General features: G+C 37.3%; 2 protein-coding genes and 1 long non-coding RNA gene across 4 annotated transcripts; 1 reads left to right on the top strand and 2 right to left on the bottom strand.

The window, feature by feature from the left end:
• Window positions 1–1168: 1168 nt before the first annotated feature.
• Window positions 1169–5661, bottom strand: LOC148914037 (betaine--homocysteine S-methyltransferase 1-like). Its single transcript, XM_089039566.1, has 9 exons — window positions 5482–5661; window positions 4948–5086; window positions 4404–4519; window positions 3982–4173; window positions 3709–3856; window positions 3261–3455; window positions 2874–3004; window positions 2594–2691; window positions 1169–2349 (listed from the first exon to the last, which is right to left on the bottom strand). Exons 1-9 carry the CDS (start codon window positions 5488–5490, stop codon window positions 2151–2153), a joined length of 1227 nt encoding a protein of 408 aa, XP_088895692.1. The 5' UTR covers window positions 5491–5661; the 3' UTR covers window positions 1169–2150.
• Window positions 5662–6386: 725 nt separating this feature from the next.
• On the bottom strand, window positions 6387–12680 carry LOC116297504 (betaine--homocysteine S-methyltransferase 1-like). Its single transcript, XM_031705743.2, has 9 exons — window positions 12555–12680; window positions 12247–12385; window positions 10727–10842; window positions 9541–9732; window positions 8906–9053; window positions 8141–8335; window positions 7867–7997; window positions 7555–7652; window positions 6387–7309 (listed from the first exon to the last, which is right to left on the bottom strand). Exons 1-9 carry the CDS (start codon window positions 12561–12563, stop codon window positions 7111–7113), a joined length of 1227 nt encoding a protein of 408 aa, XP_031561603.2. The 5' UTR covers window positions 12564–12680; the 3' UTR covers window positions 6387–7110.
• Window positions 12681–13427: 747 nt separating this feature from the next.
• Window positions 13428–16857, top strand: LOC148914036 (uncharacterized). Of its 2 annotated transcripts, none has more exons than XR_016119064.1 (2): window positions 13428–13629; window positions 16426–16857. It is a non-coding gene; the product is annotated as an uncharacterized LOC148914036 (long non-coding RNA). The 2 variants fall into 2 exon arrangements; XR_016119065.1 differs by lacking the exon at window positions 13428–13629 and adding an exon at window positions 13992–14162.
• The last annotated feature ends 620 nt before the right edge of the window (window positions 16858–17477 follow it).

Raw genomic sequence — 17477 nt, 5'->3', positions numbered from 1 at the left:
AATCTTATAATTTATCGATATTTTTTAATGAATCACCATTTTTTGCTGAGATACCTGTGGTACACCGGCTATGAAATGTCTTTGATTTTCTGTTGTATTTTTTTTTTTGTTTTTGTTTTTGTTTTTGTTTTTGTTTTTATTTTTTATTTATTTTTTGTTTTCCTCCGCGACAAAATGGCAAAGTTGCGCAACAGTTACCCAGGGGTCTTCAGGAACTTACCCAAGAGACCTTTGCGGGTATCTGCTATAGGGTTCCCGTCTATAGTCCAATCAATTATCATACATCAGATGTCAATCAATGTCACTATGTTGTCAAGTGATTATGAGAGGGCGTAGCTAGCAAATCACGTGGCACAGGTTTATGTTTACGCAAGCTCTATTTCGTTGACCGACGTAATTCAAGACAGCCGAACTAGAAATATTAATCTATCAATTTCGTAAACAAGGATAAGACGAGAAGATAGCGAGATTTCGAAGCGATTATTTCTAAGAATGTTCAATGAACGTCATAGGCAAAAGCTTGTTTTGGTTTATCTATTCATGATGATTCATCTACTCAAACAGGATTTTCTGCACGAACAAGCGATAATCGATCGATGAGGAGAACAGGGTTTGAAGAGTCAGAATTACGATAAGAGATCGTAAATATTCATTCAGCATTGACTCGTTATTCTCTTGAACTAAACAAAATCGTCTTTTAGCCTATATTTATGTATTTATATTAACTGTGTTGCTTATTTTATTACTGTGATACCACAGGTATCCCAGCAATAATTGATGGGTTGCAAGCATTCCCAAGATAGTCGTAAAAGACAAAAACATGTCGGTCATTGTGGTACCGTTAACAATGTATGTTATTGAGAAATCTTTTGGTAAATGGTACCAACATGGCCGCAATGACGTAACGTGCAAACGAAGAATATGAGTTGCCACTTCGTAAAACAATTCTATATTGTTTCTCATTTACAATCTGCTTCACATTATAGTTTACACCCTCAGGCTCCGAGCTATGTTCGGAATATCCCAAGTTGGCAACCAACTTTCGAACTTCGAAACGAAGTTCGTTATGAACTTTAGAACGTCCTGCCAATGTTTGGAACTTGGTTTAGTATATAGAATTTGAAGTTCCCGAATGAATATCCAAAAAGAATATTAATTCCAGTAGCTCCCGGTTGAAAAACAAGTTTATTTGCCGCGAATAAGCCAACCAACTTCTGAACTTCCGCGGAAAGTTCAGAAGATCTTAACAAATTCGTTTATAGTAACATCGATGTCCATCTTAAACAATTGGAACCCTTGACAATTCCCTTAGCTTAAGCAGAGGAAAAAATGAAATAATGTAAGTTGATTATATTAAATTAGCTTATTACATTATAATTTTAACAATATAATACTAAGGCCCTGGTTAAACGAGGAAACAAGTTTTCAGAAACATGTTTCCCGCGCGCATGTTCCTCGATGATTCCAAGTTTAGCCAAATGCGAAACATTGCTACGTGCAACAAATTTTGCTTCCAAGACGCAAAAATGTTTCTGCTGTGCGGCAGAAACATTTCATGCTTCTAAGACGCATGAAAACAATGTTTCCCGAATGTTTCCTCGTTTAGCCACGAAATTCAACGTTCTAAAAGTTCCTTACTTAGCAACGCTAGCTCTATCTTGAAAGTGCGCATGCGCTAACCGATGTTGAGCAAACATGTTTCCCGATGTTTCCTGACAGTTTTGCCACCTTTGGAAACATTTAAGAAAACATGTTTTGGAAACATGTTTTCCTCATTTAGCCAGGGCCTAATGTACAAACAAATCACACATGATTGTAAGCTGCACGGCTGCTAATAGCGTCTTAATATGCTGTCCTCCACTGGTCATAAATGTAAGGCGCATTGATTCGCTGCCGTCAATCAAACCGAATCAATTCCATGATTTGGACTGCCAATCCAAATTTCAGCGTGCATTTCTTGGAGACAGAGTTCGCATGTTTATGGAACTTGCAGCAAGAATGAACTGGTTTAGAAAACCTTATTTCCGACACACTGTCCACTTGGGGCACATGAATATCCTACACTAAAACTACTCGAAACTGGAGTATTTCTTGGGAATTAAGCAAGGGATCATGTAGCAACAAGTTATTCACTCTCATATCGACCCCATTTACATTCCAACATGAGTCGTACTTTTCTCAACCCGATCCTTCAGCTCTTGGACTTCTTTCTCTGACGCCATTTCTACTTGTTGCTTCATGTCTTGCTGTCCTGATGACCTATTAAAGATGTCCACTGTCTTTCTCATTGCTCCAGCATAAGGACGACCACTAGTTGGTTCTACGTTCTCCCAGTAAGACCTTGTTGACCTGCAACAAGTTTTGTAACGTATAGCTATTTCGCGTCTGAATTGGACAATGAAGTTATATTTTTATATTTTTATATCAATCAATAGACCCTTTGCAGTACGTCGGACTCCAGCTGAATTTAAAGGACATAACAATACATTTCGAATTCTCAGGAAATTTAAACTCTTTTCTTAAGTTGTTTGTGGCAACCCATCAATGAATACAACAAACAATGAAAATAAAGAGAAATACATGTAAGCCATACCTTGGTCTGACCCATGGTAAGGCGTGCTGTTTAAGGGCGCTTCCCCATTGGCCGTGCTTGTCACTTGCTGGTGGGTATTTACCACGTTCCTTTGCAAGCTGTCAATGAGATTACAAGTCAGTTTGTCAACGAAATCCGGCACATATAACATGTTCCATCTATCCATTCAGCCATATGCATCCACGAAACTATCCCCTCGAATCCATCCATCCCATCCCAATCGATTCCTTTTCATCCCATTCATCAATTAATCCAATTTAAAGCACGAGAATGAACTCACTTCTTCGGCGATAGCTCTGACGTGATAGGGTTCAAAGCCACAACATCCACCAATGTATCTAACGCCAAGATCATATGCTTCACGAGCGTATCTATGACAGTCCCATCGCGTTAGAATACGAGATTCTAAAGCTGAAAGTATAACGAATTAAGGCATAAATATGGTACAAAAGAAATGATTCCACTGCTTTTTGTTTTTTGTTTTTTTGCCTGCCTGCCTGCCTGCCTGCCTGCAATAATACACTTTGAAACTCCATTGGCCTTCACTGGAGCTCATTAATATTCTAAACAAAATCGAGCCAACCCTGCGTAAATGAATCTGTAATTAAGGAAAACAGCGGTGTTTCACTACAATGATGTTATCGCTCGATATTAAAAGTTATATTACCGAATGGGAATTCTGGAAATTCTACATAACCAAATTTAACTTTCCCGCCCAAACACTCCGGCGTTTTGAAGCCTAAGGGCTGGATGATGAGGTGTTTCTTTATCCCGGCTTCGTCCAAAGCTGCTTTCATCAGACGTATTGTCTCGATGCAAACATCAGGGTCAAAGCGACAATTGACACCGATGACATCAGCACCTGAAACAATCAATGTGTGTAACAGTTTACCTACTAGTTTGGAAATTGCACCCAAGATTCATAATAGATTTAAAATATATTGATATACTGACATAATGGTTTTGGGTGATCACGTGACGGCAGCCATGTTGGATGGCAGGAACAATGCAATCTTTTCAGATGAGAAAAATATATATTTCCGAGAGTAAACGATTTCTTTTCTTTTTCAACATGGCTACCAGCACCTAAATATGCAAATATTCTAGATACTAACCAGCTTTAGCAAGACGTAGGGTACAATCTTTCACAGACACACCACTCAGGTCACTAATGGCTGAGATCGTTAGACAACAAACAACTGGCTTCCCAGTGGTTTTCATGACTTCTGTCGCCCACTCTGCTTCCTCGACTTCGGAAAACAACTGAAAAAATTTGAATTGAAAAAGTCATATTTAAGGGGGCACTTTGCTTTGATAATTTTAGGCTTTGACGGAAATATCTTTCATTATTATTGAAACCAGAAGCTGCAAATGCAATAAAATCTCACCTCTCCAATGAGAAAATCCACGTCATTCTTGACAAACACGTCTAATTGCTTCTTGAACTCAGCCTGACATGCCTCTTTTCCCTTGCCACTAAGATATGATGGTGTCCGAGAAATATTGCCAGCTACAAGAGCTCCTCCTTCGTTTGCTACCTCTCTAGCTAAGTCACATGCTGCTTGATTGATAGCCTCGCACTAGAAAAAATAAATAAATTTTCGACTCATTTAACTCCAAGGTAATTCTTGTCATGAGCAATTTTTCCTTTACAAATTATTTTTGCCCATAGTTGTTTCGGTATTAATGTCAAGAAAACTTGCTTGTGTAAATGCGGCTTTGGCCCTAGCCTTAGGGTCATCTTTATATGGACGGCTTTTACAGAGATGTTTTGTAGATGAAATTTTATTTTTAGTTTCATTTAACTGACCCCGATTTTGATAGCATCATTTCCTCTGTCCTTTAACTTGTCTTCGCTGGCGTAGCAGGTAAACGTCTGCATGATATCAGCACCCGCTCGTAAGAATTCTCGATGCAGCTGACGAACTTAGACAATAAATAACCATAATTAACATTTGATATTGCAATTGCAAAGAACAATAGACTGGGAAATCGCTTTAGTAGTACAACGTTAAAATTTCCTCTTGACTGGGTTCTTGTTCTTTACCGAGGGGCACTTTCATATAAATACAGTATATTGCTATTCCTCCCATCACTGCTCATGAACACTCTTGTCTTTATGCAAAGTGCCCCTCAAATGCCCAAATCGAAATGCTTTATGGGTCGTAAGGTGTTTCTTTTTACTCGGGCTTCCTTTGGGACTATGACTCGTTGCATGCATAAGTTTAGTATATTCAAATGACTTTGAATTGAAAATGACTTATTGTTTTGAGGGATAGAACAGGGAGAACGTTGCGTGACACTATAAGAAGTGCAAAGTGACAAATTAAGAATACTATTATTGGTTTACCTACCTGCTTCGGGATGCTCCACTGTTGCTTCAGGAGTCCACGGTCCAGCTTTTACATAACCACGTTTTTCCAAGCAAAACAGAAACCCGCCATCTCCCACAACGACCTCTCCAGCATCCAGACGTTCGAGTAGTCCTCGTGGCTGACACAATTAATGAAAATATGTAACAATAAACTAAGGGAAGCGTTAGAAAAGACTACCTTTTACTTTGTTGGTCATGAGTAAGTTGTCAGAGTTCTAAATTATGGACTATGCGGTGATGCCAGTCAATCGATGCCAGCATCAATGGCAGCATCCTTCACAGTGAAATCACTTAGGATTAATAAATATGCATGTATCGATGCATTTGATACTCGGAAAGTCAAGCGAATTCAGGATCGAAACAAATAAATAGTCATAGATTCTCAAGCCATCGGTTGGTCTTCGATTACCGAAATCAATGGAATATGGATATTAATGGATTTTGGATTATTTCGATGACTACGGGAATTGTACACGTAATTCAACTTGGATAATTCACATCAATAATACTTTACCTTGGACATTTTCTTTACTTTGAGCTGAGATCGTTTAATAATCGTATGCCTCTGGAAGAAATCTTTGCAGCAGCATGCAATATGACAAGGAAATAAGTATTCAAAGGTTTTTGATAGATTTTTTTTAGGTAAACAGATCGTGATCAAGCATTAAGTAGTAGCTCAGACGCTGTAGTCTAGGGGACTGAGCGTTGCGTGACGTAGACCAATAATCATTATTAATATATGCATTACGAGTAGCTGTTTTGTAATTCATGACGGATATTGTTTATTTGTTAACAAATTCTACGTTAGTTCTTTTGTGTTTAGCTAAGGCTTTCAAGATAGAAACTGAATCTGCCCAAGAAAAGGAAAGTTAAAGTTTAAGAAAATGAACATGAGTTTATATCAGAATTATTCACTAGTTTCTTACAACCATAAAGCATATGGTTTTTATCATGAATTATTATCGAGTTTATTAATTTAGAAAGCTTTTGTTCGAGGGTTAAAATTAGATTAGACGGTCAAACGCAAACAAAATGGTTATCAAAATAGTTTTAGGAAATGAAATCATAAAAATGTAGCTTTCCACCATTTCAGAGGAACATTTCGATTTTTACTCATTTGTATCAATTTGAGGGAGTATAAACACTGGAATAGTGTTCATGCGCAGCTAGTGAAGGATAACGAGCTGTTGTACTTATGAAAATTGCCCCTAAAAGTCGATTTATGAAGTTCAGAGCTCAAAATTCGAACTTAACATGAGCCCAACCTAATTGAAACAATGGAAAACAATGCGGTCTTCTTTTATGTCATTAGGTGCGTCTCATATAAAGTTCGACGTTTGAGCTGACCCTAAGAAACCAGTCAAAAAACCTCTTAACATATTGTTTTTCTCGTGATTCATGAATGAGTTTAAAACAGTATAATTTCTTACAGTATAATATTTATTTTAAAAACACGTAGTAGTGTACATACACTAAACCTGTGGTCCTCTATAGCTTTTGTTCCAGGAAATGAAGTAGTTTTCGACAAGAAAGCACTGACAGTACCGGATGCAGTAGTACATATGAAACGGGTCGGGGGTACTTCCTCACTCATATTCCGGAATATTCCGACTCGGATCCACCGAAGCTGGTCCGGAAACAAACGTCAGGAATCGGCGGAATCTATGGCTAATGCTAATTTGCATAAACGTTGAAAATTGATGTTTTTGGAGTGAAAATCCTTTTAAATCATTGAGCTCTTTGATTTAGATAATATATATGTGAGTTTCTAATGATAGTAATAAATCCTTGATAAGGTAAGAGCATTTTCCGCCATCTACCACAGGCAGCCCAAGCTGTATTATGGACGTGAGCACGTGATGGTGCAAAACCTCTATTTCAAGGTTTAATACACCATTGAAAGCTGTGATCTCAAAAGGGAATCGCAACCCGCTCTCGCGCGTTACAGGCGGAATTATATGCAACCATGCACGTAGTATGATATTAGAGAATTCCTATATGACACTTTGCACAGACCTTCAATGAAACACATGAACATATGACACAAAATCAAGGCTAACTCTAAGCAACAGAAAATTCGAAACAAGTATTTAAACAAAGGTTCATGTAAACAACAAGTTATGCACTCTCATATCGATCCCATTCACATTCCAACATGAGTCGTGCTTTCCTCAACACGATCCTTCAGCTCTTGGATTTCTTTCTCTGACGTCATTTCTACTTGTTGCTTCATGTCTTGGTGTCCTGATGACGTATCAAAAATGTCGGCTACCTTTCTCATTGCTCCAGCATAGGGGCGACCACTAGTTGGTTCGAAGTTCTCCCAGTAAGACCTTGTTGACCTGCAACAAGTTTTGTAATATATAGTTACTTTGTTTCTGATCTCCACCAATGAAGTTACATTTGTATATTTTTATATCAATCAATAGACCCTTTGCAGTACGTCGGACTCCAGCTGAATTTAAAGGACATAACAATATATTTCCAATTCTCAGGAAACTCAAACTCTTTTCCCTTGTCGTTTGTAGCAAGCCATCAATAAATACAACAAACAATGAAAATAAAGAGATGTACATGTATGCCATACCTTGGTCTGACCCATGGATAAGTGTGCTGTTTAAGGGCGCTTCCCCATAGGCCGTGCTTGTCACTTGCTGGTGGGTATTTACCACGTTCCTTTGCAAGCTGTCAATGAGATTACAAGTAAGCTTGACAACTAAATATAGACATCATGTTCCATTTATCCATTTATCCATATGCATCCGCCAATCCATCCATATCTCCCTCCCTCCCTCCCTCCCTCCCTCCCTCCCTCCCTCCCTCCCTCCCTCCCTCCCTCCCTCCCTCCCTCCCTCCCTCCCTACGTCCATGCATTTTTAGAGCACGACAATGAACTCACTTCTTCGGCAATAGCTCTGACATGATAGGGTTCAAAGCCACAACATGCACCAATGTATCTAACGCCAAGATCATATGCCTCACGAGCGTATCTATGACAGTCCCATCGCGTTAGAATACGAGATTCTAAACCTGGAAGTATAAGATCAAGACATGAATATAGTATTAACCAGCCCTGCGTAAATGAATCTGTAGTCAAGGAAAACAGCGGTATTTTAAGGTCTATTGCGGTCGTTACTATAATGATGTCATAAATCGATATTAAAAGTTATTACCGAATGGAAAATCTGGAAGTCCACAAAAGCCAAGTTTAAATTTCCCGCCCAAACTCTCCGGGGTTTTGAAGCCTATGGGCTGGATAATGAGATGTTTCTTTATCCCGGCTTCGTCCAAAGCTGCTTTCATCAGACGTACTGTCTCGATGCAAACATCAGGATCAAAGAAACAATTGACACCGATGACATCAGCACCTGAAACACATCAAAGAAAAATCAATTGGAAATTGCACTCAGGATTCATGATAGATTTGGAAATATATTGATACACTGATGGCAGAAATTAAACAGGAATACAATCACTATATATGAGGCAAAATTTAATTTCCGAAATTAAAGGAGTTCCTAGATTTTGTTGTGCCATCTAAAGGTACGATTACTAGACCATTTTCGAGTTCCAAATTACTGCTGTGTTTTTTGATTATTACAGACTCATTTGCTCAGGGTTAGCCTTGATTGTGCGCATTATATTCACACGTTCCAGTCAAGGTCCGTCAAGTTTCAAAGTGTTCGTACTGTTGAAGTTGTGCATTTTTTACTTTGCCGTTAGTATTTGTGAATATTTAAACACTGATTTGAGCTAACCCCGTGTAAATGAGTCTGCGATTAATGAACACAGCGGTTTCGGTTTTGCTGGTCTAATACGCGGTGCGATTTATTTTCGCAACTGTCACACGCACAACTTGCCGTACGAATGTAAATCGGGAAATTAAACCCGAAGTAAGAGCTCATCAAGATTGCACGAGATTTGGAAGAAGTGCTCACCAGATTTAGCAAGACGCAGGGTACAGTCTTTCACAGACACACCATTAAGGTCACCACTGGCTGAGATAGTTAGACAACAAACAACTGGTTTCCCCGTGGCTTTCATGACTTCTGTCGCCCACTCTGCTTCCTCGACGTGCTCAAACAGCTGCGAGTAATAAAAAAAAGAATTGAATTTAAGGCGAATTTTTCTGTTGCTCACTAGCCTGGATTGTGTGCATAATATTGACGTGTTCCGGGAAAAAAGTACCGGGGATGCTCGTCGTATCTCTTAGGGGTAAAAATTCGCAATTGAAAATCAGCATTTTCTGGTATCTCTTAGGGTGTCGGAAAAGGAGAGAAGCGCGCATCGATGTGGCTTATCCTAGGCGCCCCCCCCCCCCCCCCCCCGAGATTTCTAATCAAAAGGAGTATCGACCCATTTCTTACAACAGTGTCATAATAAAGATTCGATTCCTAATTTTCCGTCTTTTTTTATATATAGTTCCGACATTCATTTTCTTTTCCTTCCCCCCCCCCCCCCCCCCCCCCCCAATTTTTCACCTCAATCTTTTTTTTCTCTTCTTCTTTTTTTCAAATCCTTTTCCTGTTGAGATCATGTCTATCGGTTTCTACCACATCATGAATAATCTCACCTCTCCAATGAGAAAATCCACGTCATTCTTGACAAACACGTCTAATTGCTTCTTGTACTCAGCCTGACATGCCTCTTTTCCCTTGCCACTAAGATATGATGGTATCTGACAAATATTGCCAGCTACAAGAGCTCCTCCTTCGTTTGCTACCTCTCTAGCTAGGTCACATGCTGCTTGATTTACAGCTTCGCACTGAAAAAAAATCAGACGGAGTTTGCCATTTTTTAACTTCAAGATTCAAGGCTCAACTTAAAGCTTACTTAAAAGTGCAAAACTCGGTATAGAGCCTTTGCAGCATCCCAGCCATGACAGGAGGAACAATTGAATCTGATCTAATCTGTGTTGCTTTACACGAGAGAGAATCCAGTTTGGAAAAAAAGACTATGTGCCTCCTGTCGTGGCTACCGTCACGCGATGCCGCAAAGCCTTTATTTCTTGTCTTTAATCTTGGGATGAATTTAAATTTCTAATTTTTTTCTTCATCTCAACATTATAATAAAGTCTAATACCTTAAGGTACTACGTACAACCCTCAATTACCTACGATTAAATTTCAAACCCTGTTGTATTACTCGATGATTTATACGACACCTAATACGTGCATGCTGACCTAACATTATCTTCGTACTTGTAGGGTAACTTTCAAAGGCTTTTTCAATCAATTCAAACCTCAACAAAAATGATAACTAGTTTGACAACTGAAAACGTCCATGAGCTCGTTTACACAAAGATCGGGTGACCCAAATAGTGTTTGGGACATTTTTCCCCTGGGAGGAAAACACTGAAAGTTTGCCCTCGCATGGGGTCACTCTAGCTTCCCGGAAAATTCACGAAAATATAAATATTGCTTTGTTTCCCCAGGGGACACCAAAAACAAAAGAATGAAGCCGCATTTACGCAAGCAAGTTGTCCTTGACCAGTTTTATTTGCTCGTGTAGGTGATAAAAAGTAGCTGTACATAACACATTGCGGGAACAAGTAAAAGTTGTTAAGAATTTTTTTAAAGAAAACTTTTCAAGGAAACCTTTTTTTTCTTTTTCACCCGCCCTGACTTGGAAAACTTGAAAATGAAAACTCGCGTAAATGCGACTTTGGCCTTCGCCTTGGGTCACCCTAGCTTCATATGGACGGCTTTTATAGAGTCGTTTTGCAGATGAAAGGTTATTTTTCAGAGTCATGTTACTGACCCCAATTTTGATAGCATCATTTCCTCTGTTCTTTAACTTGTCTTCGCTGGCGTAGAAGGTAAATGTCTGCATGACATCGGCACCCGCTCGTAAGAATTCTCGATGCAGCTGACGAACTTAGGCAAACAATAACCATAATCAACATTTGATATTGCAATTGCAAAGAACAATAGACTGGGAAATCACTAATGCACCTCACCTCCCCGTACGTTTTAGCCCAACTTTGTTAAAATTTCCTATTCACGGATGTTTTTTTAAAGATATCAAAACTATGTCGTAATGTGCAAAGCCCATTTGTGCTGATACTTATGCATATCATTATAAAACAAAAGGCTAGGACTCCAGACCGCTATTTAGTCTGCTAGACCGCTATCACTGAGTGTGCAAAGAACATGACCGAATGGCTATAATAAATAGATTAAGGAGGCTGTGGGTAGTTTTGGTCTGGCACACCTAGCCGCATTGAACCGGCTACAACTTCGTCTTGAATAACTCGATCTGCGAGCGATTTTCATACAAAAATGATAAATTAGTTTGAAGCGGCCTTTTCGTTATGAAGTAATGGCGACATCATAGAAATCGTTTACCGCTTATTTTCTCGAAACCTAGACTTAATTTAAAATAAGTACGCTCACAACTGTTTTCGCTCACGGCTGCTTGTTGATTATTCACGCTTGACCTCCGTGTTATTTCTTGTCGCGTGCTGTTACGGCTGGCTACACGGCTCACGCTTTGCTGATCTCTGTGTACAAAGTCTTGTAACGCCAGCAAAGCGTAAGCGTACTTATTTTTATTTGACTGCCTTAAAACCCTTCTATGTATATGAAATTAAAGGAGAATATTTGTAAAAAATACATCTTTCAGTGAATAGCTTCATTTAGATAAAAAATCGTTCGATGATTTTTTTTTTGAATGCCGCTTTCATGGATATTTTCTATCGCTTTTGACAACCAAATTCGTTTTTCGCTTCTAAAAATATTACAAATGATTTTTTTTCCAAAATAAATTGTTGCTTTCTTCAGGCAAAGTTTGAGGTGGGGCGATTTTTGGGTCATTAGAGAGTTTTAGATTTACGTTCGCGGCAAACGTGAAACGTCAGTTGACCAGTAAGAAATTCTTTTAAATTACTGAAAAAGAATCGAAAAAAAAGTCCAAGTAGTAGAAAAACAAAAGATTATTTGCGCTTGGTGAGAAGCTTTGTAAAAGGTAAAGTAAAATACATGAAAACTATGAAAACGTCCTCACGTTTGCCGTTTGCGGGGAGAAAAAAAAGTCAATCTAAAACTCTCTATTTCTAGCTTTGCTCGATCCTTACACGGCAGCCTCTTAATTGTTTGAGTGGCGAAACAGGTTAAACACGTTTGCGTTCTTGTATTACAAGAAGTTCCAGTACTTTCACTGAAGCTCCTGTTCTATGTTTATGCGTTAGCTTGAGCGGGGCTTGAGCCTACAAAACCATAAACTATTTATTGCTACTCTGCAGGAGTGACAAATTAAGAATGCTATTTTTGTTTACCTACCTGCTTCGGGATGCTCCACTGTCGTTTCAGGAGTCCACGGTCCAGCTTTAACATAACCACGTTTTTCCATGCAAAACAGAAACCCGCCATCTCCAACCACAACCTCTCCAGCATCCAGACGTTCGAGTAGTCCTCGTGGCTGATACAAATAATAAAAATATGTAACAGTAAACTAAGGGAAACGTATGCAAAGACTATCTTTTAATTGCGGGGATATCTCATCAAAAACAATATGCACTTTTTTTTGACTTTGAAAGTGTACAGCGCAACTTAACTTGAGTAATTTACCAATACGGTATATAATTTACCTTGGACATTTTGTTTAAGTTGGGATCTTTAACCTTCTGCAGGACGAGTGCAGCAACGTGCAAGATAACAAAGAAACACGCTTTCGGGCTTACAGATATTTATGTACCTAGCTCTTCAAACCGGCTTATACAGGTTTTTTCTTGTGTTTGTGGTAAATAGAGCATTACCATTGTTCGAGGGATAAGATTACTCATCAAGTGTCGGAGCCAGTTCATACTTTAAGAACCGGCGTTTCAGTGCGTATGCGATTTTATCCCGAATTTATCACGCCTTCTTTTGTTTAAAATTCATTTTGTTGTTATTCAACAACAACAACAACAAAGGGGAAAAAAAACAAAACAAAAAAAAAAAAAACAATAAAAATAAATGTATTGCAAAATATATTAATATTAAACAAAATATATAAAAATATAAAATTGCATCATTTGCATGTTGCTCATCTAGACCGTGAGCTCAGGACACGATTCATTTGGCGTCAGATTCATAATGATAGCCGATCTGTAGACGGGACGCCGTTTGAATATTTACCAATGAAAATATCTTCATGTGTATGAATTGGATCGAGTTGACCAAGACCTGAAATAGCCGTCGTGTGCTTCATTATATTTTACTGCAGACCTTCAGTTCGGATTGAAGAAGCGTAGACGGCTTACGTGACATCACCTAAACAAAACGGTTTTCAACTGAACCCTTGTAACTTGGATATTTCTAGCTTTTCTTTCTTAAACTTTTAGATCTATACCTTTTGAAATTATAATTACAACAGTATATGCTTTGTTGGATAAATCGAGATTTTCTATTATTTAATCTGCAGGCATTTTAATATTTAGGAAGATTCTTTGATTTTGACATCGGTCTTAAGTGACCTCCACTGTACGCTCCATGATGTCTGACATTGATATGAAACCACTTCATCCTAAAAATAAACTCCTGCTTTGGGGTCGTTATGCATTATCTAAAATATCCTGGCATTTAACTGTTGCTGACCTCGGAAAAACATGGATAACTGAAAATCTTGATCCCTTAGTAAATCAATATCTTCGCAGATGGCTAGAAATCCCCATATCTGGAACCGTAAGTAACACTTATCTACCACGAAATAAATTTGGTCTAAATATCATCCCACCTTCCATCAAGTTCATTCAATGCCAAACCGTTACAAGAAAAGCCTTAGAATCATCTAAAAGCAGCGACATAAAATATCTTTGGAAGTCGTCCAGTAACAGCTCAAATATTCAATAATATGTTTTTCAATCAACTACTAAAGAAGTACTCAAGAACTTTATATTTACACAAGAGGAAAAGCTAACAAACCATCTACTATCACTTTTCATTTTTCACAAACATCACGAAATATTCCGTGTCATCACTTTATTCAATCTGGTCTACCGCTCACGCTAACCTACCTAAGAACATTTTTTCGTGGGCTTCCTGTGGTGACAAACCACGCTCCCCTCCCCTACACAATTTCCAGTCTTTTTTCGGCCAAAACCAAGATGGCTGACTAGTTAGTGATGTTTTCACTCGATTTACTGTAAATTTGAGCAGTTTTGAGCAAGAAATTCGCCTATTTAGTGAAGAAAATTATATTCCAATTTCCTAATATGGTAAGTACATTCCATATATGGTAAAAGAAACAGCTCGAGCGGAACGACAACTTTTCTATGTGGAAAGTTTGATATTGCAAAAACTCACTACCTACACGCACGAAAATAGCAAAATGGGGTTTATAGGCTAGTTCTGAGTGCTCCTATTGCGGTTCTTCAGAACTTTTGAACTTTTTTTGAACTTTTTATTTATTAACACACATTAATAGAAATAAAAGAATTATTACAAGGATATAATTATGGAAATTATAAGAGCCAATGATTTACAATTGAAATTTATAAAATAAATCAAATAGTACGTACGCTGTGATTGGTTGATAGCCGTATTTGCATGAGGGTATGTAAACACAGTTGTGACGTCATACATTTCGTGTTTTCCCGGTACAAGTTCAAAAATTTACAGTTTTTTTCGAGGTAAAAAACGCCCCCAAAAATGTATTTTGAAGACGAAGTTCCAAATTTTGACATGTGTCAGGGCCACAGGCATAACCCTATGGTGTCATGCAGGTGTTTCTGATTGTAATATCGATCATGACAATCTCTTGTTGGTCACCGTAACGAGAATTCCCTCAGGAGCTACAACACACGTCCTTCGTCAGGACAGCCTTGGTTGTTTAGCGAAGTGCTTTCTTATGATTTAAATGCACTGTCCGATAAGGAATACAAGTATTTCAAGGAAACAGTCAGCAGCTTCGAACTCTTTCCAGCGATAGCTCTTCAACTCCACAAAATATTTTCTCGAGGCAAGACGAAACAATCGACTTCGCTGCCGTGTTTTCTGGCTGTCAAATTGAGCAAAACCACGTTTCTTTCAACTGAGAATTCCAGTCACAGTGACACTCAGTAATCTACTTTTGATCACTTTCGTAAAGATAATCAATTCTGAAATCTTTTATTAATATTTCTATTCAATCTTTGGACATTTCTTTGTATTTGTTTTAAAGTTTTAGAATGATAAATATTTAAAATAGCTATAGCGATTCTTTCTCGCTTCACATTTGCCTCCTTGGCGTTTATTACACGAAATTTGATTGGCTAACGATCGAAGTTCGTGATGTATGGAGAATTTGTATTTTGATATGAGAATCAAATTCAAATAAAGATTTATTTTCTTGCAAGTGGTAGTGTTTTCCCTTAGTATTTATTTTATAAAAGCAATAGAAAACATTTTTCTCTGTGTTTACATAGCCTGATAGCAACACTCGGAGGGTTGGGAGAATTCTCGACAGTTATGCAAACCCTCGACTACGTCTCGGGTTTGCATAACTGTCTCGAATTCTCCCAACCTCCCCTCGTGTTGCTATCAGGCTATGTAAACACGGAAAAAGTTTTCTATTGCTTAAATAGAAAAAAGAATAAGAGAAAGTGTGCGTGGTTGTCGAAGGAGTAAAATACTTTCTAGTCGACAGCCACTTACTGTGATTGATTATTATAACATATTTTGACCAAGAGCCGATTCGGAAATATACATAAATATTTACACTTAAATATTTCAATAAATAAAGAATAACTATTTACAATAGTACTTTCAATGAATTAAGAATAATAAATAATTATTGTTGTTTATAGCATACATATGTATACATATGTTCTACATATATATACATATATATACTACTATATTTGCTTAAGAAGAAGATGTATTTTTAAATTTTTCTTAAAAAGAGATAGAGAATTGAGCTTTTTTATCGTAATGGGAATTGTTTCCCAAATTTTTGTTATTAAAAATTGGAATGTAAACTTTCCATAATTTGTTCTAACTAAGGGACAAAGGAGATTGTCTTTTGAAGCATAACGGGTATTGTATTGATGTTGTTCTTTTGCAAGTTTAAGCATGCCAGAAAATATATCTGGGACATGTGTCCTATCATTAAGGATTTTAAATGCAAGTTCACCTGCCTTTTAATATAGGATATTTTGAAATGTTAATATACTTAATAATTTATAGAGAGGGGCTGCATGTTCATAGTTATTACAGAAGAAAATTCTTCTCATACATTTATTTTGAGCTGTGAATATTTTAGTTAAATTTGTTTTGTACGTATTTCCCCAAGATAATATCCCATATGCTAAGTATGGATAAATTATTGAAAAATATACATCTCGTAATGTTTTCAAATTAACATAGTACCTTAACTTATTAATCACTCCGATATTCTTAGATATTTTACTGTGTACAAGTTTGATTTGATATTCCCAATGAAGATGCTAGGTCAATATAAACTCCTAAGTATTTAATGTAAGGTTTTTGTTCAATTTTCAGAAGCTCTTTGTCATGTTGTTCCTGGATGCCAATACTATCTGGCACGTTTCACTTGGAGGCACGATTCCATCTTAAACTTCCACGCTGCATCACTGCTATCTAAACTCGACAAATCTTCATTATATGCTGACATTGAAGGTTATACCAGCCCCTCGCTTATAACTGGAGATGCCCACCGTCCTGATCTTCTTTATATTCTGGAATTAACAGTTGGTTTTAAATCAAATTTGAAAAATAATGTTGATCGAAAATACAAAAAGTACAAAAACATTATAACGAAAATAAGTAGTGATTTAAATCTGTTAAATTTGTAAATCTCTCGATTAGTTCTGTTGGAGTTTTCCGTAGTCTGCGGAATTAAGCTCAACGTTTTTGAAAATGTTCGACCAGCTAGGGTACGAGAAAAAGATAAATAGAAAAATAATCAACATTGCCATTAGATCCACATATTTCTTTTTTGTAAACGAAACAAAGACTGGGATAATCCCCCATTTAATGAATTTTTAGTATTTTCATTTCACTTCATTTTTCTCCTTTTTTTAAAAATTTTATTTATTTATTTATTTCATCTTCTTGTATGTATTCAAGTACATATTTTGAGCTATAAGCCTTTCATTTCATTAATGTAAAAGGGAATTTATTTTTAATTTAAGTAGCCAATAGCGCAGCGCACTGATTCTAAAAATTGCTTAAAGATTCGGACAAACATTGCATTCTGTTTAACCTCTACGAGGATTATACGAACCGGTTTTATTATTTTTACTTAAAGTTACAATAATAACCCATGTAAACTAAGATCAACTACGATCGGCAGTGAAAATTATCTGCTGAAAGTAAACTTATAAGTTTGTTTGTCCAAATTTCGCCTTTGTCTTCGTTTTTATGACGTCACGGTTGCGCTGCGCTATTGTAAATTACCTAGTTACCAGCGAGATGTGCAATTGTAAAACAAAAAGCATCAAAATGAAGTTTTCATTTATATATTATTATTATTATTATTATCATTATCATTACCATTATCATTATCATTATCATTATCATTATCATTATCA

This window comes from Actinia tenebrosa, unplaced genomic scaffold (assembly GCF_029948245.1).
Source record: "Actinia tenebrosa isolate PJP-AT-01 unplaced genomic scaffold, QUT_ActTen_1.0 PGA_scaffold0__85_contigs__length_37466705, whole genome shotgun sequence".
NCBI lineage: Eukaryota > Metazoa > Cnidaria > Anthozoa > Actiniaria > Actiniidae > Actinia > Actinia tenebrosa.
Note: the sequence above shows the minus strand (reverse complement) of the source record. Positions and strands in the feature narration are given on the sequence as shown.